The sequence below is a fragment of the Armigeres subalbatus genome, chromosome 2 (genome assembly GCF_024139115.2).
Source record: "Armigeres subalbatus isolate Guangzhou_Male chromosome 2, GZ_Asu_2, whole genome shotgun sequence".
NCBI lineage: Eukaryota > Metazoa > Arthropoda > Insecta > Diptera > Culicidae > Armigeres > Armigeres subalbatus.
Window position 1 is genome coordinate 177,321,970 of NC_085140.1, and position 16,335 is coordinate 177,338,304.

At 39.2% G+C, this 16,335-nt stretch overlaps 1 protein-coding gene across 1 annotated transcript; it reads left to right on the forward strand.

Annotated features, from left to right (window-relative positions):
- The first annotated feature begins 1,256 nt into the window (after positions 1-1,256).
- On the forward strand, positions 1,257-11,377 carry LOC134211275 (pro-resilin-like). Its single transcript, XM_062687993.1, has 3 exons — positions 1,257-1,429; positions 10,234-10,717; positions 10,781-11,377. The coding sequence occupies exons 1-3, from the start codon at positions 1,421-1,423 to the stop codon at positions 11,026-11,028; spliced, it is 741 nt and encodes a 246-aa protein (XP_062543977.1). The 5' UTR covers positions 1,257-1,420; the 3' UTR covers positions 11,029-11,377.
- The last annotated feature ends 4,958 nt before the right edge of the window (positions 11,378-16,335 follow it).

The window sequence follows — 16,335 nt, forward strand, 5'->3', positions numbered from 1 at the left end:
GGAACTGGTGTTGTTATTCATACATGGCCCACCTGTGGTGGTTAAACATTTTTTTCGTATAAATATTCCTTAGGAGCACTTGGTGACATGAGTCCCAATACCAACGCCGTACTCAGAATGAACTTACAAATGTTTCTAAAAAAATCGGTGCTTTGAAATGAAGTTCAAGAATTTGCCATCTTTATGAATGTTTGATTTTGGATCCCTTAGAAAAACGAGAAAGGTACTATCACCACTAGGTGGATTAATCTGGCTTTTTGATAAAAGTCTGGCACATATTGGGTACGTTACGGCTGCGTTTGCCTTGATTTTTTGTTATGTTGTGCCAAACACGACTAATATTTTTAACTTTGTATGATGGGTAAATATAGGACTCCGGATAATCGAGCTATTTTCTCCGGTTAATCAAGCCCCGGATAATTGAGCCTCAGGTTAATCGAACCTCCGGATAATCGAGTCCGCCCTGTACTGATTTCGAAGGTGTTGTACACTTAAATTAACAAACGAAAGCAAAGTTTGTTATTTAAGTGATCGTATTACATACATTTAGCGTATTGAACAGAGAAAATACGTGAATAAACATTGTTGGACCAATTAGTATCGATGGTTTCAAATTGTTGAACAAAAGTTTGGCCCAAACACCCAAACAATTCTACTGGCCTAAAGCGAGCCGTTGCAACTGTGAGTTGGTGTGGTTTTCTAGGTGGAATCATCGCACAGCGTTTTCTTCGTTCTCGCATTCCGCCCAGCCAGAGTTTTACCGCTGAGTAGGTGTATCACTATTTACTTCAATAGTAACTTAGTATCATTGTAACGAACCACATTCACACACTCAAATAAAAAATGCTCACTACTAGATACACATGTTTCATATGGCTAAGCTATACTTTACAGGGTCTTTGACTTTTTGTCAGTCGCGGGTTAATATTTTCGGCGATTGTATTTCCACGAATACATTGGTGTTCTAGTAGAGGTTGACATGTTACGATGCGGAAAACCAAAACGCCGGTAGAGCGAGTCCGTCTAACGAGGAAGGGTTTTGGGTTCGGAAAATCTAGCGAAGCACAATCACAGAATCGTCACATGCGTTTCTCGTGCGCGTAGGCCTGCGTGCTTGTGTCGGTGAGCGATGACCCAGAAGTCCTCGAAGCGAATAATCAATGACGCGTTTAGACCGACGACTACCGAGCGACCACCCAGCGCTAACTAAACGATGGCTAGTATAAAAACTTGGCCCAGCGTCCAGAACGGCATCAGATGTCCATTTGTAGCATCGCGCAGAACAGTTATCTAATCATCGACTAGTGAAGAGTTCTTTACGTTTATTTTTGACTATTAGTTTCCACCCGTAGCAGGAGAATTGCAGCAATTGATTGAAGTGTCGTCAAGTGTCCCGAACAAAAAAAAAACTCCCGCAGCTATGTTGAGAGTGAGTGTTGCAGATTTGCTTTGAGATGTCTTATTGCTTGAATTGAAGGACTGATGGAAGAAGCAAAGGTGACGATAAGTGGCTACAAAAGTGAAATTGAAACCGCTAAGGAGGAAATCGTTGGCCCATGAGGTGTTAAGGTGTGGAAGATTGTGATCGGCGGGTGCTTGAATGAATTGTGTAATAAGCGCTGCTGAAAGGTAGTGCAAGATCAGTGCAATGCAGAATCAATTATTGGAAAAGAAAATTAGCATTGCTGCTGATTTTTATACACATATGGAAAATAAGTGATCGCGTAGTGCTCGTATGGGAAATTTTTAATGATCATTCGTTTTAACTATAATCAAAAACAGTGAATTTCCATTCTTCGATTAGAAAACATGAATTTTCTTGCGTGTGTAAACCATAAATTTAGTCCTGCTTAATTAAAAACGCTTTTTGGAACATTGTTTTTCTAAAGCTAATGAGTGAAACGATGTTATTTTGTAATAAAAACTCAAGTTCGTTGCTTCTTTAAGCTCCATGATTTATCTTGTATATGCTCTGTGAAGACATAATCTTGGGCTTCGGAAATTCCTCTTGGAACAGCTTTAGAAAGTCCTTTAAAAATTCCTCTGAAAGTTCTTCCTGAAATTTATTCGGAAATTCCTTTAGACGTTGCTTATGAACTGCTTTCAGAAATAGCCTTTTGCCTTAAGCTCCTCAAGGAGTAACTTCAGAAATCCCGTAACACGGTAGATCACTTTGACGTAGTGTGTTGCGGTGTAAGATCTACCAAACAGAGCCCTAGCCTAATCCATTTTTCTAGCTAGGGCAATAAGTTGTGGTAATTAAGGATTCATCGTATTTAGTCCTCGCTACCAACAGCAGTCTCAAAAATAAAACATAATTAATGTTACCTTGCAGACAGTTGAAAGACTCGAATTCCTCTTGTTTGAGGCTGAACTGTATGCAGCGGAAACAACTTTTCAAGCAATTAGTTAAAAAACCTCGGTATCCGGTCCTAGGCTGAACTGACTGCTGGAAAAATCGAGTTAGGGGTTTAAATACGTACTAACTCTGCTTGAACTGGTGAACAATGTTAGTGAGAGGAACACACGGAAGTTCTTATTACTGAACAAATTCTCTTGCTTGAAATGGTCTTGTAGACAGAGCTAAATCCCGGGTTTTTAAGAGTTTCACTGGTGATATTCTAGAAGCAAGACAAGGATGTGGCTAGGGCTCCGATGCATGGCCAAAAACAGTATTACGGTTCTGTTTTCTCAAGAAAGGATTGGTTTCCTATTGATAAGGGGCGCGCCTTCAATGGGATTGCTCTCTATGAAGGGTCTAAATAGCGGGACCTGGTCATGGTGGTCTTGAGAAAACAAAACAACAACTGTATCGAAACCGATACTGCATTGCTTCTCAATAGCACTGGAGTAATTCAACATGCACTTAAACACTAAGGATACGGGTAACGCTACAATAGATCTAATAATTGGTCGCAGTGGCACACCCGAACAGGAAAAAAAAAAAAAAAAACTTCAGAAATGCTTTGCTTTTACAAATTTCCCCAGGAATTCCATACTAAAATTTTTCAGGATTTTTTCTGGGATATTTCTTAAGAAGCTTCTTGGGAAATATCTTCGAAAATTCCTCCATGGATTCCCACCTAATGTCTCCTGGGACTTCCTTTGAAGATACCTTTGGACATTCCTCTTCGGAAAGCTCTTTAATAATTTCTAAGTAAGAACTTATGCAATCCTAAACATTACACTAATCAAATTAAGAAAAATTCTCGCTTTATCAGAAATTTCTCCAGATGGTTCTTATTTACTTAGCTCTGGAATTGGTACCTTCGGTTACGCGTGTAGATTTCATAGCATTGCTCAAGAGATTTTTTAGATAACCCGACACATATGGTTTCCCATGTACCATATTCAAAACAGGCCAATGGATCTTCTATTGTGCGTGCAGATCTCATGGTCTTCATTCAGTTATTTGTCGGATGACTAGCTCCTTACTCCAGGGATTTTTTGATCGACCTATAACACATACTGTGAATATATCGTCACAAAAAAAAACTACAAAGAGCATGTAGCAATAGCATACAAACCTTTAACTAAGGGATTTCTTAGATGACCCAGACAGTATACTGTGATCACATTCTATTCAGACCTACTGCAGAAAGCATGCAGCATAGGTGAAACAGGTTGATAAACCTTTCATGACTAAAGCATCAGCTCAGAGATTTCTTAGATATCCCAGACAGTATAATGTGAACGCACTCTATTCAGACTATCGCAAAGAGCATGCACAATATATGAAACTGGCTAATAATCCTTAGGTTATGCGTGTGGACCTTAAAATCTTACTCAACAGATTTCCTGGATTACGCAAAACGTGTACTGTGGTCACTTTCTATTCTGATTCCACAACCTACTAACTTCAGGAATTCTTTTGGATTACTCAGGCTTTATTTCGGGAATTTATTAGATGATCTAGACAGTATACTGTGAAAACATTCTAAACTGAGTACCACAGTTATACCCAGTTATATACATTTATAGTACAAGTACCCATACACGTTTTTTTATTTGCCGCATATGGGTTAAACTACTGGAGGAATTTTCCTATTGAGTTCTTAAAGAAAATTCTAAAGAAAATCCTGGACAGTTTTTCAAAGTAACTTTTTGAGTAATTCTCGAGAGAATTCATGGATAAATCCCCAAAGGAATCCCTGAAACTAAAAAAAATTAGATATTTGTCCTGGAGCTGCTGCAGAGAAGAATGATTCCAGCCTGATTTTCGAAAACGTAGTCTGTACAAATCTGTAATGCTCAGCAAACACATGCATCATTACCTATCTGAATACCTTTGCAGTCTCGGATCTGATCGCCCTTTTCTGACGTTGAGCATATAATCAGCAATGACGTTTAGATTTCATTTTGCACGTTACGAGGGTAATAGATTCTATACAATAGCTCTCATCCTCAACGTCAAAAGAAAAAGAAACTATCATTGAACAGATATTTTTTCGACAATTTTTAGCTACCTGCTAATTAAGAATAGTGCAACGCGAGTTACCTTCAATGAAAAAGGTTTTAATCAAAATGTATTTTACCTGACGACGAAATATGTAGTTTTTCAAAGCATAGGGGGAGGCCCCCCATTGTCGGACACATAGGCCATTCTAAGAAAAACTCTCTTATTATCCGAATTATGTTTACTTGAACACCATGTATGTACTCGAAAAATAATCATTGATTATATATTTGATCATTTGAACACGTTTTTGGACGATGTATTTTGATGATGAATTTTGGTGAACATTTTCACGGTTCAGAAAAGTGTCCCCGAGTACCGGACACTGTTTCATCATGTTCAAATGTGACTAAGTTTCAATTACATGCGTAAAGACATCATTTAGAACAGTAATATTTTTCACTTGCTTCAAGTTGTAGATATTCAAACGTGTTAGTAAAGCTTATTTGACTTTCCAGTCTGATTTCTTACATACTATTTAAAATTCCCACCATTTTCAATGGGGAAGGGTCAACTGGCCGAAACCAATTCGGCCGAATGCCACTAGGCCGAAAATTGTTTGGTCGAATATACCATTTGGCCGAACAGACCATTAGGCAGAAAGTCATTTGGCCGAAAGGGTCGTTTAAAAAAAGAAGCGCGAAGTAAGTAGTGAGACGTCTCTCTTCTCATTCCTTTTTTCTCACTTTTCAATAAACTATTCGGCTAAATGACCTATTCGGCAAAATGTCCTATTCGGCCAAATGACCCATTCGTTCAAACGACCCTTTCGGCTGAACGACCCTTTCGGCCAAATGACACTTTCGGCCAAATGACCCTTTCGGCCAAATGGATCATTCGGCCAAATGACCCTTTCGGCTAAACGACCCATTCGACCAAACGACCCTTTCGGCCAAACGACCAATTCAGCCAAATGATCCTTTTAGCCAAATGAGCCTTTCGGCCAAATGACCCTTTCGGCAAAACGATCCTTTCGGCCAGATGGGTTTCGACCAATTTTTCAGCCAAATGGCTTCCGGCCGAATGGGCTTCGGCCAAATGACCCTTCCCCATTTTCAATGGCATCTTCAATGTTTGTTTCTACTGATTTTTGTTGCTTTCTGATACTTTAGTAAGAAGAAACAATTGAATTGAATTAAGTTAAGCAAAACAGGTGTAAAGAATGACTATTTGATCACATGAAAAAACTCACTGTCCGAACCCGGGGCACACCTACTGAAAACAAAAATTGATTTTGCATAAAAGATACAATATACATCTAACAAATCATGATCGCTTCTTGTAATTTGACTAATATTGACCGTCTTGACATAATCAGATAGCATTCAATTGATTTTAATATTGTTGTTTCAGACCTTCTAAAGTAAGGCGAAACATTTTTGTTCAATTACTAATTTTGTACAAAGTTTTCAACATGAGGATCTGATATTCGTTAAACGTCTTGCTTAGATAAGTCATAAAACAATTCTAGTTCAACTACTGGAGAAAGCTCAACCATACTCGTGATTATCTTGTTGAGCCACAATATCGACCTAACTAACGTATGTATTGTTTTTAGTTGGGTCAACTAACAGCCATTTGAACACGTCTACTGCAAAGCAATTTACTAAAGCAATCGGAAAAAATCTATATTTTCAGTTGATGGGCCCTCCTTAGCCGTGCGGTAAGACGCGCGGCTACAAAGCAAGACCATGCTGAGGGCGGCTGGTTTTGATTACCGGTGCCGGTCTAGGCAATTTTCGGATTGGAAATTTTCTCGACTTACCTGGGCATAAAAGTATCCTCGTGTTAGCCTCATGATATACAAAATGATATATGCAAAAATGGTAACTTGGCTTAGAAACCTTGCAGTTAATAACTGTGGAAATGCTTAAATGAACACTAAGCTGCGAGGCGGTTCTGCCCCAGTGTGGGGTTGTACTGCCAATAAGAAGAAGAAGAAGGCACATAAGTATATAATTAGTTTTCTTACTCGGCTAACACGCTTCGCAAAACTGTAATACAGTGTTGACCCGATTTTGCCACTCCCCGATTTTGTCACCCCCGATTGTATCACGTTTTCGACCCGATTTTGTCACCCAAAAAAATTATAAATTCCAGTCGTTCTTTTTATTCATGTAAATAATACCGCAAACAACAATGTTTTTCATTAAATAACTTTCACCGCCTGTGGGTTATAGTGAACCACTTCTGAGTACCAATGTTATCCTTTTCGACAAGAAAAACGGGTATCGGTCACGCATTTTACCTTTCCAAGGCTTGCTTGTTTATATTTGTGAAATGAATAAAAAAATTCAAATATTTTTTTTCCGATTTTGTCACATTTCCTGTTTTATCACCCCAAAATTTACCAAGGGGTGATACAATCGGTATATTACTGTAATAGATACTTCTTGATAAAACATTCAGATACGTCTTGTAACGAAATCTAAGATAATTTGTTTTGCAAAAAAACAGCAAAAAGAAAAAAAGCAATTTTGGGATGAGTTTTGATAGAAAACTCTGAAGAAGAGAAGGGAAAGGGAAGGGAAAAGTACTGTGTTAAATCCCATTATAGAATTTCTGTCCCATTCTGAAGTTCAAAACATTTCAAGAAGGGAAAATGTATTCAAAGGAATCATAAAGGATCATCTGAACGAAATAGGGAGAAAATTCCTTTATTCTAGTATTCCCCTTAAGAAATTTCGGAAGAAACTTATCAAGCAGCAACCAGCGATAATTTGTAATAGAATTTTAATAAATAACGAAACGATATCCTGTACATTCTTCATGAATAACTATAAATTGTAGTATTATGAGAAAATTTTAAGAAACTATTTTAAGAGCACAACCACGTATGATCACAGTAAAAAAAGTTTGCCTTGCCTTGTGCAATGTCTGCACAAATCCCGAGAAAAGTTGGAAGAAAATGCTAATTTTGTAAAATTAAGGTTCTGATTTTGGAAAATTTTCCAAAGAATTTGGCCTAAAGTTTGTCGTGACTCGCCATTCTCTTCAGTGGGATTTTCAAATAAAATTTAATTTTTTTGCACTACTAGAAAACACGTATATTCTAATTGAAATTATCCAACAAACTGATTCGAATCTCTACGCCTGCTGCGATCAACCAATATTTTGACCCATGACCTACGCCTGCTGCGATTCGAGATCCTTCTTTTTTCATACCCATTTATTCAAACAAAAAATATTCTAGTTACCAAATAAAGATTGTTGCTGTCGTCGCTGTCCGGAACATCTTTTGCTGGCGAGGATAAGGGATCTAAATGTCAATGAAGGAAAAATACATACGATTTGACAGTTAGGTGCCACACATGTTTCGGACAGCAGAACAAAGGGAACCGAAGCGACAATCTTTATCTGGTAACTAAAATATCTTTTATTCAAACCTTTCCAACTATTCCACGCCTACTGTAATCCACCCATTTCAATTAGCATGCCCGTTTATATTTCCCGCATATTTTGCATACACTGTGATCAATTCGTCATATTCGTTCATGAATGCTTCCTTTTTATATAATGTTAGTGTTCTGCTATTCATTAACTAGCATCTATTTAATTCGTTTATTCATACTTTTTTTATTCTTTGTTTTACGAAAGTTACTATTGTTTTTATTCCAATCCCTAACCTTCCCTACAAAGTTATTTGGCTGAAATTGACATTTAGTCGAACAGTTCATTTGAAAAGGTCGTTTAATCGAAAATGCCGTTTGGCAGAAAAGGACATTTGATCAAAAATGTGTTTTGAAATAGACATACGGCCAAAAGTTTCTTTCGGGTGAACTGGTAATTTCGACGAAAACGTTGCTTGGTCAAAAACTTCGTTAGGCCAAAAATGTTATTCAGTTGGGTCGACATTTTTGGTCATATGACCCGTTCAGCGAATGACATTTTTGGCGCAGGGCCCGTTCGGCCGAATAGTCTATTCGGTCAAACGACTTTTTCGGTTAAACGGCTAAACGGCATTTTATGCCAAATGCAATTCAGCTAAACAACTTTTGACGAAACCCATCTAGCCAAAAATGTTATTTAACCCAAATTAGAATACCGCCACAAATGCCGTTCGGCCGTTGGTCATTTGACAAAATGTCAATTTGTCAATGTCATTTGACATTTGTCAAAATCAATGGTCTCTAATTTTGGAGGTCTTAGAAAAACATGAAAAACTACATCTACTACCATGTTGCGTAAGTATTTCATCGCATTGTTGATATTTCTAGATGATTTAGCATCTTTCCAATAAAAACCAGAAAGCACTTTGCTCAGTACAGGTTTTTTTTTTCGGTGTGAACCACTGCGTCCATTTCATTGAACTTTTGTAGTATACCCGTGTCATTTGTTTAGTGCATGTCTTTCTGCTCCATTTCTATTGAGAAGAAATGAAGTAGTCGTTTTTTATTCATATATTTCTCAAGCTTAATGTCCTCTTTAGATTAAGGTACCGCTATTTATACCCTTCGAGAAATGGCTTATACCAACTCTCAAAGGCGCGCCCCTCAATCAGTTTCGACTCAACAATAAGTGGGATTATACTGATTTTAGCTATGCATCGGTACTGAAGTTCAAACATATTTTTGCTTCTTCTTATGAGATTCGAATTCGTTTTTGTACAGAGATCTGATTTCATTGCGTTTGAGCATTTCTGAATCTCACCTTTACACAGAGCTCTAATCAGTCAGAGGGTTCAGCAGATCCACCAAATTCGTATCCGCTTCTTTCCTAATTAATCAGCGCTCTGGAGCTTGAAGATTCATGTCGTCGGCTTCGAAACCAGCCTAAGATTGAGTTACGTTTTTTATAATTTACTCCATTGACTCCATCCAAAAAGAGGAAAAGATGGGTAATCTATAAGCAATTATAGTCATTCCATACTCTTCCGTCCGACCATCACTCATAAATATTAACAAGAATAGTAAAAATTAGAGCACAGTGTGATAAATCTTACTCAGCAATGCACCACGAAAAAGTGTTTACCCAGCATTACAGGCTCCGTTAACTGCCTGGCTCATTGTTTCACCTCCCAGGCCATTCATCCCCTCAGCACGGATCGTCTGACACCTAGGGATTCGGGGTTAGGGACGTCATATTGTCAGCTTCAGTGTTGTACCGAGCCTGGCGATATGACCGGATTTACACCGTTACGCACTACTTCAGAGTATCCATATCCCAGCGTAACGGGTTTGCGAAAATCTTGGTGTTATTGTTTCTTATAATCGAAAGAGGTTTATGCCTCTCGATTATTGTCGTTCATTGTCAATTGCAAGCGAACTCAACAATCCTTGCACATATCGTCATATCGAGGGTGTCTTGATTCGCTTTGCAGACATAGTTTCTACTCTGAGATTTCTTAGAATCATCAAAAATGAATTAAACTAAGGAGGGCTTGTCACGCCCTTACAGCTCATAGGAACAGGAATGATGTGATATTTCGATATTTCTCGGCATCTAATAGTGCCACTTAAGTACAGATTGATTGGTTTCAAATTCCTAGTTATGAATAATTTTTAGCCTTTGCTATTGTCATAGGAGCAGGTGGATAATAATGGAACAAATATCCCATCAATAGCGAAATTGAACTGGATTTAAATAATTATTATTTAACATTTTCAAAATTTTGATGAAGTAGTATATAAATCGCCTTCACTTAGATTTTTACATCGTTTAAATCAAGAGTTATGTGTAAGTAATAATAAGTTCAAAGTTTAATTACAGCTCTGAGAAATAGATAAGAAAAATTTGAAATTATTGCACAACTAATTTGATCATTTGCTTTATTTCAGTTCGTGTCAGCTCTTGCCATTTTGGCAGCAACCGCTAGAGCCGCCCCGGTAGAACCTGCGCACTACTCATTCGTCGCCAAACATCCCGTGCACTACGAACCAGTACACCACGCCGCTCCCGAAGTTCACTATCCGATCCATGTGCTCGAAAGCCATGACTACCAACCGCACTACGAGCACGCCGTTGCCCAACTGCCCCAGAAGTACATTGTCGAAAGCTCCCACGACGGTTACCTCGGCCATCATGCGCTTGCCGAGCAGAGCTACGTCGATCACGGCAATGCGTACACCGGTGGCTACAGTGCCCTGTACGGTGGAGATGTTCAAGGACATCTCTACAACAGCGGCAGCCACGGCGGATATGCCAAGAGCTACGGCGATTACTACGCTTACCCCAAGTATAAATTCGAGTATGGAGTCGATGATCCCCACACCGGTGACCATAAGAAGCAGTGGGAATTCCGGGATGGTGATGTTGTCAAGGGTCAGTTCTTTACAAAAACACATATTTTTTCTACATCTATCATCAAATAATTCTTATTCTCAGGTGGATACATGCTGAAGGAAGCCGATGGAACGACCCGCGTTGTTGAATACACAGCAGATGATCACAATGGCTTCAACGCAGTCGTCAAGAAGATCGGACATGCTCACCACCCGGAGACCCACGCTCACGCCCCAGTTGCTGTCCACAACCAGTACGGTTATGTGGGTAACTACGCTGGAGCTTACGCCACCGGAGATCACTACGGCAAGGGAGCAACCAGCTACACCAAGGTCTGGAAGCAACACTAAATCGTTGGGACGAAACTTCGCAACCTTAGTGTACGATTGCCAAAGATGATGAAACACCGAACCGACCACATTATTTATTTCACATGACGCTTTTATATCAAGCCACTGCTAGCTCCAACGAACTACTTGCGAAAAGTTTTAGTCAAACAACTCTTCACTAGGATGGTCTTGTATAATATGTTTTCACTCATATGATAAGGAGTTAGATTATTCAAACGGCTTGTTATCTGCGGTAGCTTTCGATGGAATCGAATATTCTCATCGAATGGACTGCAGAGGCCGACGATTATTGAACTCCTCGATAACGATAATAAACTGATCTGTGATAAAAAATATTGCAAAACAAAAACTTCGTTTGTTTATTTCTTTCTACGCAAAATTGAGCTATGAACTCCCCAGGGGGAGTCTTGTTTGCTGCCGTCGGATAGTTGTGTCTCTCATCTCCTGTCCTCAAATAGGATAACTTTGCACAGAGCTATGAGTATTGAGAAAAATGCACTGTAACCATTGGCGTAACTTTATTTATGATTCCGACGGGAATATTCCAGGGATTCCAATGGGAATCTCCGGAGTTTTCGACGGGAATCCTTCAAGCATACCGAAATGAACCTGCAGGGATTCTGAAGGCAATCCACCAGGGATTCCAACAGGAATGTTCCAGGGAGTACGAAGGGAATATTTTAGAAACTCTGATCGAAAAGTTTCAGAGATTCCGAATCTTCAAGGGATCCTCCACTCCGACTTGAATATTCCAGGAATTCCGACGGGAATGTTCCAGGAGTTCCAACGAGAATGTTCCAGAGATTATGTTGGGAATCCTCCAGGAATTTCAACTTGAATGTTCCAGGTATTTCGTAGTCAATGTTCCAGGGATATAGAAGCAAATCGTATAAGGAATTCTAAGCAATATGTCGAGGGATCCCGAAGTTGATCGTCGAGAAACTTCGAATTAATCCTCTAGGGATTCCGAATTGAGTCTTCCAGCGATTCCCAAGAGAATCCCCCAGCGATGCTGAAGCAAATCGTCAAGGAGTTCCGAAGCAAATTTCCGCACGATTCCGAAATAAATTTTTCGTACGATTCGGGAGGGATTCCGAAGCAAATCAACGAGAGATTCTGAAGCAAATCCTCCATGAATTATGAAGGGTATCCCCCACAGATTCCCAAGGGTATCCCTCAGCAATACTGAAAAGAATCCAGTGTGAATTCTTTTGGATTCCGTTTGGAATACTTCAATGATTCTGGATGAAATTCTTCAGAGATCTTCAAAGAGAATTCTTCTCGGATTCTGATGTGAATTCCTCTAGGATTCTGATGGGAATTCCTCTCGTATTCTGATGAGAATCTCTTTCGGATGCTGATGGGAATTGTGGAGCTGAGCAAGCGGAATTCGACGGGAATGTTCCACGAGCTCCATCGAGAATGTTCCAGAGATTATGTTGGGAATCCTCCAGGAATTTCAAATTGAATGTTCAAGGTATTTCGTAGTCGTAGTCAATGTTCCAGGGATATAGAAGCAAATCGTATAAGGAATTCTAAGCAATATGTCGAGGGTTCCCGAAGTTAATCGTCGAGAAACTTCGAATTAATCGTCTAGGGATTCCGAAATGAATCTTCCAGCGATTCCGAAGAGAATCCTCCAGGGATGCTGAAGCAAATCGTCAAGAAGTTCGGAAGCAAATCTCCGAACGACTCCGAAATAAATTTTCGTACGAATCAGGAGGGATTCCGAAGCAAATCAACGAGAAAAAATCCTACATGAATTATGAAGGGTTTCCTCCACAGATTCCCAAGGGTATACCTCAGCAATACTGAAAAGAATCCAGTGTGAATTCTTTTGGATTCCGTTTGGAATACTTCAATGATTCTGGATGAAATTCTTCAGAAATCTTCAAAGAAAATTCTTCTCGGATTCTCGAATTCCTCTAGGATTCTGATGGGAATTCCTCTCGTATTCTGATGAGAATCTCTTTCGATGCTGATGGGAATTGTGGAGCTGAGCAAGCGGAATTCTGCTGGAAAACTGTCACTTCAGTCCGTGATGGATGACCGCATGCCTTTCGCTGCTGTCGAAGTACCACGATTGCTTTGATTGATATTTTGGTGACTCTCCGTTGTTGTTCATATTAAGCTTACTTTGATGCTTTCAAATCAATTAGGATAGTGAGCTAATTCCCGTCGTAGTAGGTAGTGCTTGGTTTTCAAATCTAATTTATACGCTATCCCAACTACTTACTCTAACTAAGTTGTATGTAACACGTATTTTAGAGTTCCTAGTTTCCATTGTGTACTATTAGCGCATTGAACAAATCATAGTTTATTGAGAATCGGCAATCAAAAACACCCTTCAAAATTTCTAAATTTGTCTTATGAAAATCTGTTTACGTCCATGAGAATTTTCATTCGTCCAGCCTAAAATTCGATGGATTGCTGTCAAATAAATCTGTTGGTATTGGTGTGCGATTTCTACAAGTACACCAAATTAATTTTTTATGCGGTATCATACCGTGTTAAATAAAAATAACATAAATTCAATTAATAATGGCCTGTTCTGAATATGATATGTGTACATTGTGAAACATAGAATAGAATATGTGTATGAAGCATGTTTGCGGTTATCCAAGAAACACCTGAAGTGGAAGCATTCAGATCTTTACGCATAACCAATGATCTACAGGCCTGTTTGGTAAATATAATGTACCCGTTGTGGTACATATGATATAATGTGTATATGGAAGATCTTCACGGTTATCCAAGAGATCCCTAAAGTGAAGGCCCGCAGATCTACACGCGTAACCAATGATCTACAGGCCTGTTTCGTAAATGTAATGTACCCATTGTGGTACATATGATAGAATCTGCATATGGAAGATCTTCACGGTTATCCAAGAAATCCCTGAAGTGAAAATCATCAAGTCTACAGGCATAACCAATGATCTACAGGCCTGTGTTGTAAATGTAATGTACCCGTTGTGGTACATATGATAGAATCTGCATATGGAAGATCTTCACGGTTATCCAAGAAATCCCTGAAGTGAAGGCCATCAGGTCTACAGGCATAACCAATGATCTACAGGCCTGTTTTGATCAGGTCATCAGGTCTACAGGCATAACCAATGATCTACAGCCCTGTTTTGTAAATGTAATGTACCCGTTGTGGTACATATGATATAATGTGTATATGGAAGATCTTCACGGTTATCCAAGAGATCCCTGAAGTGAAGGCCTGCAGATCTACACGCGCAACCAATGATCTACATGCCTGTTTTGTGAATGTAATGTACCCATTGTGGTACATATGATATAATGTGCGTATGGAAGATCTTCACGGTTATCCAAGAAATCCCTGAAGTAAAGGCCTTCAGGTCTACAATCGTAACCAATGATCTACAGGCCTGTTTTGTAAATGTAATGTACCCGTTGTGGTACATATGATATAATATGCGTATGGAAGATCTTCACGGTTATCCAAGAGATCCCTGAAGTAAAGGCCTTCAGGTCTACACGCGTAACCAATGATCTACAGACTTGTTTTGTAAATGTAATGTACCCATTGTGGTACATATGATAGAACCTGCGTATGGAAGATCTTCACGGTTATCCAAGAAATACCGGAAGTGAAGGCCTTCAGGTCGACACGCGTAACCAATGATCTACAGGCCTGTTTTGTAAATGTAATGTACCCATTGTGGTACATATAACAGAATCTGCGTATGAAAGCCGTTCGCGGATATCCAAGAAATACCTGAAGTGGAGGCCTTCAGGTCGACACGCGTAACCAACGATCCAAAGGCCTGATCTGAATATGTAATGTACCCATTATGAAGTGAGCATGTACCATATTTGAAACCGGAAAACTAACCTTTAGTTACGTGTGTAGATCGAAAGGCCTTACTCCAGGGATTTTTTGGATGACAAAGAACATATGTTATGAACGCATTCTGTTCTTTGTACTCCAGAGAACATGTACCATATTTAAAATCGAAAAATTGATCTTTAATTACGCGGGAAGATCAAAAGGCCTTACTCCAGGGATTTCTTGGGTGACCAAGAACATTTGCCTTAGAACACATTCTGTTCTTTGTACTACAGAGAGCATGTACCATATTTGAAACCGGAAAACTGATCTTCAGTTACGCATGTAGATCGAAAGGCCTTACTCCAGAGATTTCTTGGATGACCAAGAACATATGCTGTGAACGCATTCTGTTCTTTGTACTACAGAGAGCATGTACCATATTTGAAACCGGAAAATTGATCTGTAGTTACGCGTGTAGATCAAAAGGCCTTACTTCAAGGATTTCTTGGATGACCAAGAACATATGCTGTGAACGCATTCTGTTCTTTGTACTACAGAGAGCATGTACCATATTTGAAACCGGAAAACTAATTCATAGTTACGCGTGTAGATCAAAAGGCCTTACTCCTTATTTCTTGGGTGACCATGAACATTTGCCTTAGAACACATTCTGTTCTTTGTACTACAGAGAGCATGTACCATATGTGAAACCGGAAAATTGATCTTTAGTTAGGCGTGTAGATCAAAAGGCCTTACTCCAGGAATTTCTTGGATGACCAAGAACATATGCTGTGAACGCATTTTGTTCTTTGTACTACAGAGAGCATGCACCATATTTGAAACCGGAAAACTGATCTTCAGTTACGCGTGTAGATCGAAAGGCCTTACTCCAGAGATTTCTTGGATGACCAAGAACATATGCTGTGAACGCATTCTGTTCTTTGTACTACAGAGAGCATGTACAATATTTGAAACCGGAAAACTGATCTACAGTGTCGCGTGTAGATCGATAGGCCTTACTCCAAATATTTCTTGGATGACCATGAACATATGCTGTGAACGCATTCTGTTCTTTGTACTACAGAGAGCATGTACCATATTTGAAACCGGAAAATTGATCTTTAGTTACGCGTGTAGATCAAAAGGCCTTACTCCAGGGATTTCTTGGATGACCAAGAACATATGCTGTGAACACATTCTGTTCTTTGTACTACAGAGAGCATGTTCCATATTTGAAATCGGAAAATTGATCATCTACGTATCCTTTCTCTGTACCACAAGGAGCATGTACCATACTTAAAACAGGACTGCAAATCTTTGTTCCTGAGCTCAAGCCATTTCTTGGATAACTTGATGACTTATCTGTGACTTCATGCAGAATAACTATCATTTCGGTCAATTTTGAAAGTCAAATTTGAAAGTTTATTTCGGTTCCAGTTAACAAAAATTTCCTAGTGCAATCCCATTTCGACCGCATAAAAATGGTTTTGATTGTGCTGCCATTCAGT

Bases quoted from the DNA above. Each gene is read 5' to 3' on its own strand.
- LOC134211275 (XM_062687993.1), top strand. The intron at 10,718-10,780 runs GTCAGTTCTTTA...TCTTATTCTCAG, and splicing joins GGATGGTGATGTTGTCAAGG to GTGGATACATGCTGAAGGAA.